At 41.3% G+C, this 19,656-nt stretch overlaps 1 protein-coding gene across 2 annotated transcripts; it reads right to left on the bottom strand.

Moving 5' to 3' along the window:
* Positions 1-122: 122 nt before the first annotated feature.
* Positions 123-19,055, bottom strand: dnaja3 (DnaJ heat shock protein family (Hsp40) member A3). 2 transcript variants are annotated; one of them, XM_022244596.2, is made up of 11 exons: positions 18,846-19,055; positions 16,862-16,995; positions 15,024-15,107; positions 14,404-14,619; positions 13,349-13,501; positions 9,700-9,847; positions 8,921-9,114; positions 6,635-6,750; positions 5,971-6,068; positions 4,834-4,948; positions 2,866-3,003 (listed from the first exon to the last, which is right to left on the bottom strand). In XM_022244596.2, exons 1-10 carry the CDS (start codon positions 19,024-19,026, stop codon positions 4,857-4,859), a joined length of 1,416 nt encoding a protein of 471 aa, XP_022100288.2. In that variant the 5' UTR covers positions 19,027-19,055; the 3' UTR covers positions 2,866-3,003; positions 4,834-4,856. The 2 variants fall into 2 exon arrangements, with proteins under 2 accessions (XP_022100287.2, XP_022100288.2); XM_022244595.2 differs by lacking the exon at positions 4,834-4,948 and having other exon boundaries at positions 123-3,003.
* Positions 19,056-19,656: the final 601 nt, after the last annotated feature.

Raw genomic sequence — 19,656 nt, 5'->3', positions numbered from 1 at the left:
GTATACTTGTTCATGCTTCTCTACTTTGTTAGGGCATTGGAAGATCTGTATTCAAGACGTCAACATTCATTGCAACTTTATGCTATATATACATACAAATCATTGCCAATTGAACAACCCTGTTTGCAATGGTCCTTCTCCACATAATTTTATGGTCTTATTTATTTCTGCACATATTTGAGCATAAAAAGCAGACATTTGAAAAATGATCCATTTCTGTAACCTCCAAAATGGTTTCTCTCAGCTCTGAAATTAATACACGTACTGTACATTTATTTTTTTCCACATTTTCTATGCACTTCCTTTACAAAAATCCACAATTTTCAAAGTATTTCTGAAATGTTTATTATCTCTTGTTACCCTAAATTCATCAGAATCCTTCACAGGCTTTACAAGGTGAATTTTGATACTTCAGGACTTCAGACCTCAACCACTAGGTCTGCATTTTTATTCTTGGTATCTGTATGCAATCTCGGGTTACTGCTGTACGTTGAACCCTAACCCCCTGGGGTGTATGTAAAATTGTATTGAAATTGGAGAATTTGGGACTGTTAGGGTTAATTTGGAATTTTAATAAGAGATACATCTACAATACCTGCATAAATCCCTATCATCTGATTGGTGGATTGTTGACCACATTTTAGTTGACTGGATCCCACCCCCATTTCATATACAGAGGAATGTCCCTATAACGAGCACCACTACCTGGTATATCGAACATTCGGGAATACCGAACATCCCCCTTGGCTCTTGAATTTTTGGTGCACTCTTGCTGAACGTTTCAGATTTGTTTTTAAATAAAAGAAACACATTTGGAACCGATGATTATTACTCAAAGTTGAAGCAAATGGCACTCATGATGGAACAACGGGCAGCACGTGACGCAGTCTGTATCGTCAGTGGATAGCGTACTGTACACAGCATGTAATGTGCCTACATGTATATCCACAGGTGGCCACATAGACTGGCTGCTGAGTACACGTATGTCCGTGTATGCAATACAATGTCTGCCGACTCTAGTACATAAAACCTTGCATGATGATCTCTACAAAGCCTGGAGATTTGAGCTCAAAAACCACCAAACGGGAAACTAATGCAAAGACAGATACTAGCATACTTCACTTGCAGGAAGCTTTGATAAATATCTCACTACTTTTTTTTGTTTCCAAAAATGCTTGGCTGATCTTTTGTTGCCAATTTCGGACATGTACACTTACAGTGCTACTATATTGGAATGGTTCCGGGCGCTGCCCATTTATGTAAGTGCCATTTTAAGAACAGGAACCAGTGGAATTGTTCCTACATGTACATGTCACATGGGGATTTTAAGTGATGGTACAAAAAAAGTTGATTTCATTTTGCAATTCTACCTCCAGTGAGGACAACCCAAAAGTTGAAACATGAAAGGAGATTAACATAATTTGTTTAAATGCAGGAATTTATTTTTTTTTTAGCTTATTGCTGCTAAATTTTGGCCTAAAATCCTCATTTGAAACTTTTTGTGGAATGGGCTGACACACACATGAATGGGCCGGAGTTCGGATATGGTTCGTACATCGGTGACTGAAAATTGCCATGCCAAACAACTGTTATACCGAACATTTTCTGTGGACCCTGTCGTGTTTGTTATAGCGACATTCCACTGTATGTTATTCCCAATAAAATAAGGAAGTAATGTAGGGACGGAAACCAGTCTACATTACATGGTGGAACTAACAGTGGGTAGCGCTTCAGGCATGAATCTATTTTGTAAAAGATGGACCTTTATAGGCAAGCGGGACCTATTAGTTCCACTAACAAAAGAGGATTCGTGCAACAGTAAAGAATACATTTAATTGCACGAGGTGACAGATGAAATGTTCGATTCCACTTGGCTTCGAAATATTCTTACCATTGTTTTCAAACATTTATTATTTGCATATACATGTACTTAGACTTCCACAATGTCACAGTTCCCATCAGTATCATCATAGTCACAGAAAATGCAAAAAGGAAAAAAAAATACAGTCAAACCCCTTTATAACAAAGTCCTTGGGATTCAATAAATTGTCTTGTAAAAACTGGGACCTTGTATTACCTAGATTGGAAAACAAAGGATCCAAGACATGGACCTAAAATTTTCCTTGTTCTAATTAGGACGTATTCAAAGTGCTGTTGTATTGGGTTTGATTACGCAAGCGTGTTCTACTTAATGTTTTCCTTAATATCAATACATATTTCAAGAATAAATAAAAACATTGTTCATCAAAAAACTCAGGTTGTTGTATGTTTGCCATCTGTCAAAATTCACCAAGACCCAGGACAATTTGAGGTCATTAAAAGAGAAACCGAGGAAAAACTTTTAAAATGTAAAGTGAACTTCGGTACTTTAAAACAAGTCAGCTTTCCAAATCAAATCTAGCTTTCATCAGAATGACCATGCCACCAATTCAAATGGGGCCTGATGTCTTAATGTCTATTTATGTAAAATCAAATACACCACCGCATAGTCTTGGATTTCTGCAGATTCAGGAATAAAGGAACCCAAGCTGGAGAAGTTAAGTGTGGGATAGGTCAACCAACCTCAAAGATGACAGATGCCACACAAATGAGTGTATAGCCATGGCTGCATTTCTTGGTGTGCTCACGATATCACTTGCACCTATGGGATCCGCAAACCAAGGGCTTTACTTTTCCCACAGACAGGTGTGCTTTTCAACTATAGCCAGATGACCAGGAAATTAGCTACATACCAAATGTGCATGTGTGTTACATTTCTACTCACCAATGGTACACCAACTGGGGCCCAATGTTCTCAAACCCGATCTATTACCCCCCCCCCATTTACTGAGGAAGAGACGCACTGCTAGGATTTGGACGAGGTGCGCTTTGTGTCGTCCTCTGTATCGTCGATATTGTTGGCTACTTTGCGGGCTGGGATGTCGGACAGGTCGGAGGTCATGTGCAGGCAGCTTCGGATCTGGCTGATGAGACCATCGGGATCCAATGTAGCAATTTTGGCTCCTGAATTCCATAAACCGACAAAATTTTTAAAAAGCTGGTTTTATTAAAAATTCCAAACAAAAATGGGGCTGCGAAGCCATTTTTAGTCTGACAGAATGATTCCAGTGTTTCCTATTACACTGTACATATACAGTGAACTCCGGCTAAGTCAGCACTCTCGGGACTCAAGAAATTATGGCGACTAACATGAAACCCGACGTGTGTTGTAAGTCGTCATGTTACCAACTTACATGTACACATGTATTGCCTATGTACATTATGATTCTTTGCACAAATTCAATGGCTTTGATGTACCCTGGTTTATTTCTACCTCCATGGTCGATACCAGCAAATTCGTTCTCGAATATTATCCTGCAAATTCAATAATTGATCATGTGCCCCTAAGGACGAAGCAAGGACGGCAAGCCACTTGCACATCACATCACGACTTGACAGTGAAGTATATATGTACGTGTACATGATACAGTTACGGTACAGAAAACACACTCATCCACACGCGCATTGGTTGAGATGGTTCCATATAGTCTGGATACCAGACCCGACAATTCTGACTACCCGAAGAATCATTATCAAGGGTCGTCCGGAAATCTTTGGGCAGGGAACCAGACTATGTTCAATAAGGCGACCCCGATAATGGACAGAGTGCATGCGTGTAGCACTAGAGGGGTTACTGGTATCGATGTACTCATGCTGACCATGCGCGCATGGGACTTGTCACGTGACACTTCTTGGCAACCGTGGTGAAGGATCAGGAAACCAATACCGAAGCACGACTTTTTTATAATGCCGACTTACACAAAGGAATTTTTGTGGTTTTGTGGAAAAGGGACTGAGAAAAACATGCCTACATATACGAAATGACGACTAATAAATGCCAACTTAGAAATGAAATTTTCAATGGAAATGCATTATAAATGATCGTGACTTTTGTGAAACGGCCGACTTGGACGATATGACGGGTTACGCGATGTCGACTTGGAGTATACTGTATATGTATTTTCTAATAGGGCCCTATGTCACTGTGTAAATTAAGCAACAATGGATCAACTTTTTAATCCTTTTTTGGAACCACGTCAATATATAAACCACTTCACCTTTACAACTAATCTCACAATGAAACTTTTTGAAGTTATAGCCGAAACCATTGGAAAATGTTTTTTCAGCGCATGTGAGTCTGAAAAATCCTGAGCATGATGTTTAAAAATGAGCTTCAAACATGAGCTCAGTAAAACCTCCGATCAAACTATGTGCAAGATCAGTGGGTAAACAGCTGGGGATGTTGAAAAAGTGGTTTACTGAAAGAGCATTATATCAGGGAAAGCTACAATAGGAATCTCCTGTCAAAGATTCAGACTACATGTACATCTGATTTGCAAGGAAACTTTACTTGGTCTCACACAAAAATGTACTATGTACAGTTGGACCTCGTTAATAAGAGCACTGTTAACACAAGATGCTGCTTAAAACAAGGAATTTTGTAGGTCCCAATCATTTGTTTTTTGTTATTTTCATTCCTGATAATGCAAGGTTCCTGTTATGACAAAGTAATAACGAGGTAATCTGCCAAGTCCAAAGAGCCTGTTATTAACGAGGTTCGACTATATTCCAGATTGATAGGCAAATGACTTGTGGGATTTGAAACGCCAAATAGAAAAGAAACTTCACACTTCACTAAAACACGGTTGATCACTGATGACAGACATAGAGAACTTTTCAAACCAAAACGCTTCAGTTCAGTCAATGTAAACTTAGGCACCAACAATGACCTTGAATTAAGACTTCTGCAATGAGAATATTGCAGGCACACTTTAAAGCAAGTCATTTGCCTACCTGATGGGACTGCTATTCTAGGCCTAAAAACCCCGGACACGTTCAATAAGCCTGCGGAAGAATCCTGGCTCTTTTTCCTTCTCTTCATCGGACAGAGTCTCCTCTGTTTGTGATTCTAAGGACGGAGAGACAAACAGAAGAGAGGGGTTCTGATTGTGTTTTCCCCCACGACAATGAAACCAAGGAACGGTTGAAACTGAACTGTTGCTTATGGGAACAGTTGTGTACGTGAATAGGTAAATCTATAAACAGGTTTCTGACAAGCTCTCTTTGGTGTGCACCAAAGATATGGGGTAAAAAGGACCCATCCTACCTTCCTAGGGGCACTGCTATACAATCTCTTTAATACAAACCTCCAAAATGAACCTTTGTTTCTCGGGTAATCTAATTTACAATATTTGTTTCACTATTTTAAAGGGTGTTTTGCTGCCAATATGTTAATGAGATGTCCATGTTCATGAGAAAAACTGTTATGGCATCCTTGGAAGAAAACTCAATGTTACATTGGTCTTTTCACTCAAAACTACTGAACTTTTTCAGATTTTGCTGGCCTAAATTTTCTTTTCTTTGGTGATTTATTATTGTGTGAGTACACGGTAGTAAGCAAGCAGCTTTCTCTCAGAAATGTTTTCAGGGAGTAAATTCAGGGTTTATAACTGAACAGAACAACCAATGCACTGAACCACGCCTTCCCAAGGTGACATCGAAGCAAACTTGTCATAGAACAGTGGTCCAGCGTAACAGTTGTACAATGCTTAACGCCACTGGCGTGGGCCACTTGAAACGACCACTATTAGTGCTACTCAATGGTTACCGAATTCATCTATACATTACAACAGCCTCAAAAATAGGGCTCAAAATTTGCAGCTATAGAGGTTTTTCATGTGACTTAACATGACAGGCGAGGGCATTTCAGGAAGCGAACCCTGTCCGTGGAGGGGCAAACCTTTTTAATCTTCAAGAGACTTCAAAGGCGCGCGCGTCTCCGTGCACATCTGTGCAAATTGAATGCGGACCATGTGACTTCAAATCCTCTTTCCATTCCACGCTTCACGAGTAACATGCTCAACAGTGACAGAGTAGCATAGCTTCTAGTGACTGTGCTACCAAGACAGTTCATGGGACAGTGGCACCTACCATCGCCAGTCTTGGTAGTTCCATCAATCGTTCCTGACACACCTGTCTCCTCCTCAGCGAATGCCAATAATAACGCCCGCTGCTTACTGGTTAGTTTCCTGCAACCAGGAACAAGAACAATCACTCTATCTGAGCCAAAGCAAAGTAATGGGAATATTGTAAGCGAATTTACACAATAACGGTGGCAGTCATTTTAAAAAGTGCAAATATGAACATAGTAATATCATCCCAGCTCCACTTCACACGTAGGACATTAACAAGACCATCTAAGCTCCCTAGGGAACACCCAGCTTGATGCTGTCATTTGAGAACAAATGACTTGCTTGCGAGGCCGTCTCTACCCTCACGGGTACCCATTTACTCCTTGGTAAAGAGAGGTAGTTCATGATGACAACGTTACTTGCCTTAAGTCATATGCATCACAGTCCCACAAGCTGGATGTGAAGCCACTAATTGTAATTGTAATATCACCACGCACAAATCCTGGGTTTTACTGTCCGGGCCACAAGGCCACAGCAACTCTCAGCACATCACATATCTGTGGTTCCGTTCAATCCCTATACTCAGCAGCGTCATCCATTTAAAACAAAGCCAACTGGCCACTGAATGGAAAAAATTCTTTCCCCAATAAAAACTTTGTTTGTTGTGACAGCCTTGTACTCACGTAGGTACTTGGATCTTGATATGGACATAGTGGTCTCCGTAGCCATAACCATTCACGCGACTGATGCCTTTACCTGGTAGACGTATCCGTGTATGTGACTGAGTTCCTGCTGGTATCTGTAACAATACAGGATAGTCACAAATCAAATGTGCCCGCATTTAACAATGACAAAATAATGCAAGGATTGGAGTTCAAACTGCTCTTTGTTTCACATGCCTTTTGTTAAAATTCTCCTGTTTTGTCTGCATCTATCCTTTTCAGGGAGTCCTTTACGCTTTAACCAGGCAGATACATGTTCGTACCTTCAAACATTCAACATTTGAGGGTCTTAGAGGGTGTAGCCCAAAATGACTCAAACCATTTCTGGCACTATGATGGGACCTGGAAGGTCAAAGGCTGTGCGGAATGTCCAAATATTTGACTGATTATCAAATATTTGAATATTATTTTCAGAATTTGAATACTTGAAAGCAAAATTCATGAAAAGGGAGAATTTTCCTTTGTTTTAAATGAGAGAAATTGCACTACAGAGGCTTGTTTCATGCAAATGAAAAGCGACAGAAAGCTTACGACTCAAAACTAAATTATTCAGCAGCCCTACCAGTAGCAAATCCTGTGATTTCAATATAATTTTACATATACCCTGGGAGATTATGAGTAAAAAATTTAAAAGGAATAGAAATTTAACAGGGCAAGAAGTATTGCTCATCTTTTCAATTTTCTTAAATCGTGGCTGGAGATACTCCTAGACATTAGAAGCTATTACAGTGATTACAATGTACAATTGTGTGAGTTATTGCAACTGATTTTGTAATGGTTTAACCATCAACAATCTGCCTGTAAGTAAGACCGAATATTTGGATATTCAATTGAATTGAAGGTCCAATGTTCGAATAGTGAATTATTCAAATTGACTAAGCCCTAGAAAGGTCGCACAACAGTTTCCAGCAAATAAACCAGAATGGACAATGGTCACAAGACAGAGAGAGAGACCGATGCGAAACAGGGTTGTGTAGCTGAGTCCCCCACAAGTCCTTATAAGACACTCAATTTCAAGTCAAGTCTCAGGCTATTCAACTAATACGTTTGCCTTGGTTTCATTCATCCCCTGTTAATGGTGACAAGACTTGTCACTCGACCTGTAATTGCGACTCAACCCAACAAAATGAGTCACAAGTCAGTGGGGCAACCTCGGCATGACAGGCCTTTAGAAGAATCTTCCACAGTGTAGGTCAATGGGAACCCTCACACATTTTTCACCCATATAGAGTACTGAAACATGATGTCAGTGTTAACCAAGGAGTGTAGTGCAAATGAATGGAGTACGCGCGCGTTGTTCACGCCCTAGTTCTCATGTTCCTGCCTTTTACACACATGACTGTGAGCGTGACGTGTTCACTTCGGTACTCTACTTGTACTCTTGTTCGTTTTCATCAGAATGCCAAAGTGAGTGATATATCAAAACAAAGAACTCCGTTTACTCTTTCTCTTGCAAACTGAAACTGAGCCTTAAGACTCATTTTGTGGTATCCAGTCACAATTCCCTCTTGAAAGACAACTGTGTAAGAGCTGGTGTCTGTGACATCATCACTGGTGCCCTACCAACAGACCTAGCCAGGCCTGCCAGCTAGACAGTAACATATATTAACCCTATCCCCCTAGGTTGTTGAATTAGAAACGTACTGAAATTCGCAGATTTTAACAGATACAAGCAAGTCACTGTAATGAGCCCCCAGCTGGACCAAGAGAGGGTGCAATTTTCCTAGCAACATAGGCTACTCTGGTAGGAACTGTACTCTGATAGTTTACGAGTGGCTATGAAACGCGAGCGTGCAGTCGCATCGCCACCAACAAAATGAACACTCCCGACCAACATGGCCCTTTTCAACTGATGAGGGGATGCTTCTGCTCAAGGTGGATTACTGGCACATGACTGGACAGAACCTCTTCAACTCCATCAAGTTGCCACTGTTGAAGTTTCAGTCATCTGGCATGCATGGACCTCTGTGGTACAGGGGTGACTTGACAGTGGTTGTACCAAAACTAACAAAATCAAGCACAGTCCAACACAAAGTACCACCAGCCAGTCACTCCACAGAACTATCACTGTGTGCTCCCATTTAAACAAGATCCAACACCATCACCCTTGGCCTTTGTTCCTCAATCCAACAAAGCTGAACAAGTTCATAATGTATAACAAATCATTGTTGGAGCTTGAGGGCCAAGAATATGTAGCCACTTGGGCACTAAGAACTTTGCATACAGTGTTGCAGAAGTTATACTTACACTAAGGTGGATACTGTCATAGATGCCTTTGATCTTGAGACTGCCACCGAGCGCGGCTTGGGTGAAGCTAACTGTTACATCGGAATGAACGTCAGCACCATCACGCCTGAAGGTCTGGCTGCGGGCTACGCGGAACGTAATGAAGAGCTCCCTGTTACCAACCGGCATCCGGACTGTCTGGCCATCCTCAACACCTTACACAATCAAAAGAAGATAAATAAACAACCACAACAGAGACATGTCTTTCACTGGAATGCCTTCAAAGAAAAAAAAGCTGTTTTTACAGAGGGAACTGAACCTTTGTTGTCATAACATGGAATTTTTCGTACTTTTAATTAAAAAATTTTTTTTTTGTTCTGAGCCTGGTGTAGGCTCAGAACCAAAACCAATCAGCAAGCATGAACTGAAAGCAGGTAAAAGCTCCGTAGAGATGCTAGAAAAAAACCCACAAAAAGTATAAATCTACACGTTTATTCAGCTATTCAGCCACAAATATGCCAAGTAAGGGCTGCTTACAATGGCAACAATCTGCGCTGAATTGGTTGAGTTTATGCCGTGTATATTCAGTGGGCTACAGCATTACTGGCTACATGTTGAGTGTTTAAGCTATTACATGTATCATAATTCTTTCATTTTTGCTGCAACGGCCGACATGCGTCATATTATGAGACTATGAGACATCACCAAGCAGACTGCATATACGCAGTAGTCAAGACAATGACACCAATGATTACTTTGGAGAATTTCACAGCGTACGTTCTCATGCAATGACTTCTTACCTGCTGGGACGGGCACGGTGACTTTCTTGCGTTGCATGGTTGTCCCTGCGCCCCGACAGGTCATACAAGGGACGGTGACGATGACACGCATGCCCCTGCACTGCCGGCAGGTCGTCCGCATGACAAAGGGACCGGTGTTGATAGTCTCCTAAACAATCAACCCAGCAGAAATAAATTCTTCAAATTTTACTGTAACATAGTCCCCTGTCCTTCGCTGGTTGATTGCTTATAAAACTGAAATGGGAGACATAAAAACCGGAAGTTCTCTAATGTACAACAGTCAAAGACCCAAAACGCAGTATCTCACTATTTGTAATATCCGAGTCCCGGAATCATGCATAAGGCGTGAGGTCAAAATACAAAGGTTAAGAAACAGTTCAACGGTTTGAAAAGAACCATCTGCCCTGGACTGTCTAGCTTCACGAGCAACCCTGACAACAATGGAGTTTGTGGCTTACACAGCCGTAGTTGTGAAGACTAGATCCTATTAAAGGAGAACTTCAGTGGGCCTGGTCAGCCCTCCTTGGCTGGCCATAAGGATTAGTGGTTAACACCTTGTGATAGAGAGGAAAAATCAACTGCTTCGGAAACGTTTTGAGTTTTTTGAGTTGAACATATTTCATGACAAAAAGACATCGCCACAAGATCATTGTTCATCTTTAAGCGCTTTTTAGACTGGAAAATAAATACGTTTATACGGGCGTGACGGGAAATGCCAAACATGGTTGCCTCCTTTTACCGCCTGACCTATCGTCTCTGAAAGGAAATATCCACATAGACAAAATTAATTTATTTGGAACTTCAGTCAGGTGTACCATATTCTTTGAAGGTAATAAAAAAAAGTCAAACTCCGCATCAAATAGTGCTGCAAGTATGTGCCAAGGTTTGGAACGTATGGGCACGGCTATAGGAGATTGGCAAATATCATAATAAATCTTAATATACATGAGCACGATTGGATGTAGTTAGAATTTAGAAATGTTATGCAGCGACAATGCTGTACGTTGCATGTTCTTGGCTGATTTCTGAGTGATTCTCACCACATGCTTTTCACAACCATCTCATGATGCGGGCCATTGTAAGTTTCAGTATGTTCACGCACGTGTGGAGCACGCCGTACAACTAGTTATCCATTTTTCGTTGTGTTTGTTTTTTATTAAGTTTTCTTTTATGTGTTCCTGTGTGCCATCGATGAAATGCCTTATTAAAGCCGTACATCTGAACCGAACAGTTTGGTTCAGTTCAAAAGTGCCTTGTTTGATGATTTTTGCCTCGGTTCGGCAGTTGGCCTGCAGCACTAGATTAAATTGTGTTTATTGTTTTAATTTACTGTGCATTAAAGTTTCATAGGTAAAGTCAAACACCAGAGATTAGTATAAAACCCGACATGTTTGTTTTCCAACATGAATTTTGTGCAGCCACAAAGTATACAAAGAGTACAAAAGAATCCCACGTATAAAACATATTGCAATGTGCACGCATGTACTACTGACTTCAAGGAAAAACATGTATCCTCAAATCGTGCAGATGCAGCCGCGAAGTGAAAGTGCGTAGTTCGCGTACATGTCTTCCTCGATCCTACACATGAAAACCTGCGAGTGTGCAATGCTGAATCCCAGCTTGTGCACACGGGCAAAAAAAGAGGTTTTATCGATAACTATATGTTGGCGAACAGAACACTACGTCATGTATGATTCAGGTAAATACTATTTCGAGTTAGTATATTCGATTCTGCAGGTATACAGTTAGGTGTGTATTTAACTCACGATACCGAGACAAAATATCAAGATTACAGGGTATTGAGACCTGAAAAGACTGGGTCTGGAAACTGACAGCGCAACACAACTACTCAATACACATGTTTTATCAGGAAATAAAAACAGTCTGCCGATCTAAATCCTCCAGCGGAGCTGCAAAGTAAAGAGCTATTGACTCATCCACCAGACCGCAAAAGTCTATGATGCGGTAATGCGATGAGCTGTTCATTGTTTACTGGAAGCTGCAGAGTGCACAGTGTACTCGACCGCAACGGTTTGGCCAGCCTCATTGAAGCGTTCGTCTGTTCGATGTTGACCGTCAGTGGGGCTTAGCGTTTACAAAGCGTAATAGTGCTGCAAGTATGTGTCAAGGTATGGAACGAATGGGCGCGGCTATAGGAGATTGGTAAATATAATAATAAATCTGAATATACATCAGCACGATTGGATGTAGTGAGAACTTTGAAATGTTATGCAGCGACAATGCCTTACGTTGCATGTTCTTGGCTGATTTCTGAGTGATTCTCACCACATGCTTTTCACAACCATCTCATGATGCGGGCCATTGTAAGTTTTAGTATGTTCACGCACGTGTGGAGCACGCTGTACAACTCGTTATCCATTTTTCTTTGTGTTTGTTTTTTATTAACTTTTCTTGTATGTGTTCCCGCGTGCCATCAATGAAATGCCTTATTAAAGCCGTACATCCAAACCGAACAATTTGGTTCAGTTCGAAAGTGCTTTGTTCTATGATTTTTGCCTCAGTTCAGCGGTTCGCCTGCAGCACTAGATTAAATTGTGTTTATTGTTTTAATTTACTGTGCATTAAAGTTTCATAGGTAAAGTCAAACACCAGAGATTAGTATAAAACCCGACATGTTTGTTTTCCAACATGAATTTTGTCCAGCCACAAAGTATACAAAGAGTACAAAAGAATCGTACGTATAAAACATATTGCAAAGTGCACACATGTACTACTGACTTCAAGAGAAAACATGTATCCTTAAATCGTGCGGGTGCAGCCGAGAAATAGAAAGCGTGTAGTTCGCGTACGTGTCTTCCTCGATCCTACACATGAAAACCTGCGAGTGCGCAATGCTGAGTCCCAGCTTGTGCACACGGGCAAAAAAAAGAGGTTTTATCTATAACTACATGTTGGCGAACAGAACACTACGTCATGTATGATTCAGGTAAATACTATTTCAAGTTAGTATATACGATTCTGCAGGTATACAGTTAGGTGTGTATTTGACTGACGATACGGAGACAAAATATCAAGATTACAGGGTATCGAGACCTGAAAAGACTGGTCTGGAAACCGACAGCGCAACACAACTACTCAATACACATGTTTTATCAGGAAATTAAAACAGTCTGCCGATCTAAATCCTCCTGCGGAGCTGCAAAGTAAAGAGCTATTGTTATGACTCATCCACCAGACCGCAGAAGTCTATGATGAGGTAATGCGATGAGCTGACCATTGTTTACTGGAAGCTGCAGAGTGCACAGTGTACTAGACCGCAACGGTTTGGCCAGCCTCGCCGAAGCGTTCGTCTGTTCGATGTTGACCGTTGGTGGGGCTTACCGTTTACAAAGCATTGCACGCTTTCAAAAGCATTTGTATTTGACCTCACGCCTAAATTAAGTTTTAATTTATGAATTGTCTATTACTTCGTGGATTGATATACAAAAATCAAAATGACCAACGGCGGCAGCTCAAAAGGTAACGTAACACCAACAGACATAAAATAACCAACAAAATCCCACTAAACCATTGTTGGAGGGACATTCCATGCACAGCTTGAGTCAAATCATGGTCAACCGTTACTGTATGGAATCAGCAGCAATGCCAGAGTATACGACACAATACTTCGAAGGACCGTTCCTCCTACCTGCCCAGTGCCATTACACCGGTGACACTTGGTTGTCTTGGTACCCGGTTCTGCCCGATTCCCCTTACACCTCTCACATGTGTCCTCCATGGTCACTGTCACATCCTTGTTGACCCCCCTCGCCGCCTCGCTGAACGTCAAGTCCATCATCACCTGAGACAACGTCAAACGAGGCAAGGCAAGGCAAACATACACAGATTTCTGAGTCAACTGCAAAAATAAAACCTCAACAAATTTCTAAAACCTCATTATCTCTTTAAATCTCCAAAACCCTCCCAATACTTCTCAATTTTATTTTCTTTTAAACCAATTTTCTGATGTATCCCAGAATATTGTAACATCACATGCCTTTAAGATCTTCTAAATCTCTCAAGTGTCCTAAACTTCTCAAACAACATATCCAGCTGACACCTTCAACTTCAGTCTTTTCCACTTTCCAGTATTTTTGATAACTAAATAGTCTCTTCCTTGTAATTCCTCCTCACAATCTTTCAAACCTCTTAACTTTCTCCAAAGTCTCATTATCTTCATAATCGTTTAGCCTTAAAACCTAACTCTCCAGAGTTACATGCATCCAACTGAAATACATTTTGTCATCCCTAAAACCATAATATCCTTCCCTTTAACCTCTGATGACTTGGAAAATTCCACAACACTCATTTATAGCCTTCAAAATCTCATTGCAGTCTTCCGTTCTTAAAAACCTGCCAACACTCTCAACCACTGACATGCTCTTCACATCACACAACACCGTTAAACTCTTACCTCGGGAAAGATTCTGCTAAGCCCTCTAACGTTTTGATACATCTTAAACCTCTTCGGCATTAGTGAATATGACTGCTGGACAATAAAACTTCACAGATCCTTGAAGTTCCCTTTAAACTTTCATAATAACATCCTGAAACCTACCTGGTAATCTAAAAGGAATGATAAATATGACCATTTCTTCTTTTATAAATTTAAACCTCTTAGATCTTAATGGACATAACTCCTTGTGACTGAATGAAACCTTGCATATTCCTGAAGTTCTGTTAACTGTTCAATGTGATGCCTACCTCGTGGCCCCTGTCCAATCCGCCAAAGATGGAGTCCCCAAAGGGTGAATCCCCTCCAGTTCCCATGCCAAAGCCTGCATTGCCAAAGATCTTCCTGAAGAGCTCCTCGGGATCCATTTGTTGGCCCTGCCACTGGCCTTGCTGGAAGCCACCCCCACCAAAGCCTGATGCACCCACGGTGTCGTATTCCCGCCTCCGTGCCTCGTCACCCAAAACCTGCTCATTGCCAAGTCACAACATCAAGGTATCAACTCAAAAAAAAATTGCTTTTGTGTGCAGTAAAAGAAGAGCTAAAACCGAATCTACTTTCACTTTCAGAGTTCAGTAATTGAGGACGTCGTCTTTTTCAATGAAACCTACATTTGGGGAAAAACCCTGATTTTTGAAATTCTAATTCTAACTTTGTGTCTCTGTTGCATCTGACCTTTGTTATTTGATATGGAAATATCACCAGACTTGATTTCAAACTATTACTATTTGTTTGGCAGGTAATTTGATTCAATTCATCACTCTTGGAAATTAGAAAATGTGCTCTGAACTTCCAAAATCACATGTCAGATGTGACAGGGACACGAAAAAAATGGACCCCTAACTTCTGGAATTACCCAGATCACACAAACCTCATATGCTTCAGCAATTTCAGCAAACCTCTTGGCAGCATCTTTGTTGTCCTTGTTCCTGTCTGGATGATACTTTTTGGCCAACTTTAAAAACAAACAAGAATAGGTTTGTGAGATAAGCATATCAAAGACCAATGCCACAGAACTGCTGCATACTGAGCTGAGCTTGGGCGAGGAAATTGCTCAACAAAAAAAGAAGGTTAATAGCTAAGACCCCAAGTGATATACGCAACTACTGACTGGTCCTTGGCTGATTTAAATTGCTTGAGCAACGCTTTCTACCTGGCAGCCCTATGAAATAAACTGGGCCCTGATCTAAAGGGAAGCCATTCAGTTAAGTCTTCCACGAGTCATATCATCAGTCAATAAACTAATCTCGCCACGAGTTAAAAACAACAGAAGCAAGTCTGTTTCGAGTCGCTTTGGCTCATCTGGCCAGTGCTTATCTCCGGATCCCTTGGCATGAAATGACTGAGAATACGTCTCTTCCCCCTGGATTGGATGTAGGTCCACAACAGGGTGCTCCCCAGCTAAAATGAGTATCCATTTACACTCCTATGCAGAGAGAGAAAGCAGGGTTGAAGTGACTTGCCCAGGGCCACAACCTGTAGCCAGAAGATGGATTTAAACTCCTTACCCCCTCATCGTGGGTAACGAACCTTAGCCTAGGGTGAATGCATGGTTAAATAGGTGGTACACAAAACTTGAGGGTTTACCTGGGACTCCGGTTTGGGGCACCGTGTGTTTATATGCGTGGCCAGGGTCTCCGAAATCGGACAAAGGGAACAGGGCATTGTAACAAAAGACTGTACTCGAAACAAAAAAACAGGCTGCTGGGCATTACTGACATTTTTCACTCTCAATAGTGGAGATAATCCAGCCTTGTTTTGAAACAGTATACCACGTTTTGGGGCATTTAGTCCGAGCGGATTACCACTGGGGACAAAAGCACTCTACCACCACAGCAATGAGCCACACAGCACCGCTGCCTGCTAATCTGGCCCCTATTGAAAAGAGGTCAGCAGCGCACTGTGCCAGGTTCGTAAACAAAAGAAAGTTACATAACACTGCACAATCTGGGCTCTTTTTACAAGGCTGCAGGCCTGGCTGAAATACTCGGGCGTCAATAGATTTTGTCTTCCAGACTAGAGTGGCTGCCAGACAGTAATTCGTGTGGGTGTAAACGTCAGTTAATTGAAATAATAAATTTTTGAAGAATTTTGAAAACTGAAAATCTTGAAAAAGTCCCGATTATGTGCACTGCATTTTTCAAACCACCCAGCAGCAAGTGGTTAACAGTATTTGGGGGGGGGTACCTCAAGGGAAAGTCTTGATTAACTCCTTGTTTAATATTGACCCTCCTATGCTGAAGTCGCCCTTTGGGTCATTTGGTGAACACTTCGAAGAAGCACAGCTGTGTTGTGTTGTGCACTGCACCAACTGTCCCTCACAGGAATATCAGATTGCACTTTTGTGCTGCCCAACAACTGTGCTCCACTGTTTCATGTGCATAATTGTGCAGTAAACCGAATGCAGTGAAGAAGACTGCACAAAAGACCCTGGGTCATTTTGTGCTGGCAATCTACTGTGTACACACTGAACCTGTGCATGTTTGAGTTCCATATAGAAACTACATGCTCACCAGTGACTGTGGGCATTTGTGCACATTTGTGCCGTAAAACCAAAGGAGGGTTAAGTTAGCATTCTTCCCTAACCACTATGCCACACTCAACCACAAGTGAAAAGGGATAAACAATGACAATGCAATGTCACTGTCAAATGCTCACAACTGTAGCATTAAGAGAAAAACTGACATCGAGGACTCATCAGTGGCCCACCTCATAGTAAGCCTTCTTGATGTCTTTCTGCGAGGCATTCTTCGGGACGCCCAGTACTTTGTAAGGATCTGAAATGGCCGTGGCTGCTGGGCTAGTGTGGATTAGTCTGCCAAGGGATGTCCCCGAATGAACTCCTGCCAAACAATAACAACAAAACATGGTGAGATATGCACTGACTGTGAGGTACATACATACATGTAGCTTTACAAATGTACAGTAAACTCAAAGTCGTCATATCATTTAAGTCGGCCTTTTGACAAAAGTCCTGATCGTCTGCAATGCAGTTCCATCGAAAATTTCATTTCTAAGTCGGCATTTATAGGTCGTCATTTCACATAAGTCGGCACGTTTTTCTTGGTCCCTTCTCCACAAAACCACAAAAAATTCCTTCTTTGCTTCGTCCGCAGGGGCACATGATCAATTATCAAATTTGCAGCCTATGAGGATAATAATCGAGAACAAATTTGCTGGGATCGACCATGGAAGTAGAAAGAAACCAGGGTAAATCGAAGCTATTGAATTAGTGCAAGAAATCATAATGTATATACATGTAGGCAATACATGTGTACATGTAAGTCAGCAAAATGACAACTTGGAGCACAAGACGGCATTTGCGCAAGTCGTCATAATTTCTTGAGTCCCAAGAGTGCCGACTTAGCTGAAGTTTCCTGTGTGTTTTAGTTGCCATGTTCCTGTGTTGTTTTATGACATTGCAGTGTCCAAAATGCAAGGTTGGTGAATAAAAGTTTGACTTTCGAAACTTGCCAATCTTGTAACTTTTAAAGAGTATTTGAATCAGCCAGGGTTGCTTTTGCTGGATATTACTGTATGAGAAAGAGGAAACATACACATAGATATGTACATAATTGAGCTCAGCCGAAAATCCCTTTGTATTAACCCTCACGGTAATATACTGCCGTAACAAGTTAAAACCCATATCAACAATGCTTCTCCAAATTTTCTCACGGCATATAGGCTAGGCCTACTGGAAAAACAAACATCAAAGAACTGAGTAAGAAGGTAAATGTTCAAATTTGTACAAACATTTACCTTGTGGATTGCGTCTGGCAACATTATCAATTGTCACATTTATCATCCAAGATACGCCAACAGACCACAATAAAACAAAGTCAAAACAAATATCCCTAAAATATTTTTCCATTAAAAAATTCATGTAATTTGAAGGAGGGGAGGCAATTTCACTCTTTGATGCTGAGCATGCTGAAGGCACTGTCAAACTGCTAATTATTTTAGCCGAGTTTCAGAATAGCATAGCCACGCATAGGCACCAGCAGGGGTATGGCATGTTGAGCAACACCATAGCAACATGATTTTGTTGACAAAAACCATGTCACTCTACAAAAGGGGATGGGTGACCCACAATTTTCTTTAGCAAAATGTTCTCCTTTTTTGAACGAAGTTGCGAGTACAGGCCTACTATCGGACATGGCATGCTAGCTGCACAAGCGTCAACACATACAACAAGCATCAACAACTTGAAAATACCCTCTAAAGATTTTAAAGTGTTTTTTTCATATTTTAGAGACCGTAAGTCCTGCCACTGTGTAAGAGAAACATTGAATTTACTTCCAGATTCATGCAGAAAAATAAAACTTTTTCGTGATGCATGGATGCTGCCATCTTTCTTTACTCTATACCGTCTACGCGAAAACAAGATGGCAGCCGGCCGGTCGGGCAGCACGAGCAGGCCCAAATTTGTCGCTCAAATTTCCACACCGAAATATCATGTTTGACAATATGATAGTTGAACATGTTGAATATGATATGTGGGAGCCTTACTAATGTTGTAAATATAAAAATTTTGCATAAAAATGTTCAACATTTTGTTGACACTTTGTTGACGCTAAATAGCATGACCCGCATGGGGGGCCTGGGTCCTGATACGAGTGACCGGTGCGGCATGACCGATGACACCGACACGACGACGGCATGCCTTTTTATATTTTTCAGACTCCGAAAATACCATCAATTGTGTTGCCGATGTGCTTTCGCAGCAGATATGACGCTTTACAGCCATCATGCCCAAATGATCTAAAGGCCCTCTTGGTAACAACGGTGCATCTCAAGCATGGGAAGAATGGTTGAATCCTGCGAGAATTCTGCGGTAAAATTCGCAGCAATTTCGTCATGCCTGTCGCAGCCATGTTCCTCGGTAGTCAGATGCCCCTGCTGTTTTACCACACAATTTGATATGTTTGTCGCCTGGGTGTAAACCTGTTAAACTTGTTCCAGTCTATCAGGACGTAAAACTGTCAGGGTTACGGCGGCCGGCAAAGAACGCATCATCGCCATCTGACGGTTAGTCCATGCGTTTTACCATGGTTTCTGCTGTCGCATGAGTTTGATACCCATCCAGTATAAACTGTGGGGCACAACGAACCTTCGAAATTTCACTTTGTTGCATAACTTTTTACAAAGTTCCAACGGCCTCTAGATTTGAAAAAAAGTGATGGTAGCATCTTCGATCCGTGTAGTCCCTTACAAGGAAATAACTAACTAAACTACCCCCCCCACATTTACAAGCCCACACTTTACAAGTCTTCTCTCAAGTGTTCCAATGGTCAGTTTTATATTAAAATATCACATTCAATTTATTTTAGCTCTTTTGCATGCCTTGACACAGGGCAGAGCCAGAACCAAATTTTCTGGGGGGGGGGACTTGTTCAACATTTCTTGAAAACTTTTTGGACGTATTTTCATATAACACTATTATGGCCTTTTTGTGAAGGGTTAGGCTGCATTTTGGACCTTTTAATGTACTTTTGGAAGGGAGA

The sequence above is a fragment of the Acanthaster planci genome, linkage group LG02 (genome assembly GCF_054643075.1).
Source record: "Acanthaster planci isolate LZ-2023a linkage group LG02, COTS_SCS, whole genome shotgun sequence".
NCBI classification, from domain to species: Eukaryota; Metazoa; Echinodermata; class Asteroidea; order Valvatida; family Acanthasteridae; genus Acanthaster; species Acanthaster planci.
This window is presented reverse-complemented; position numbering and strand designations above follow the sequence as displayed.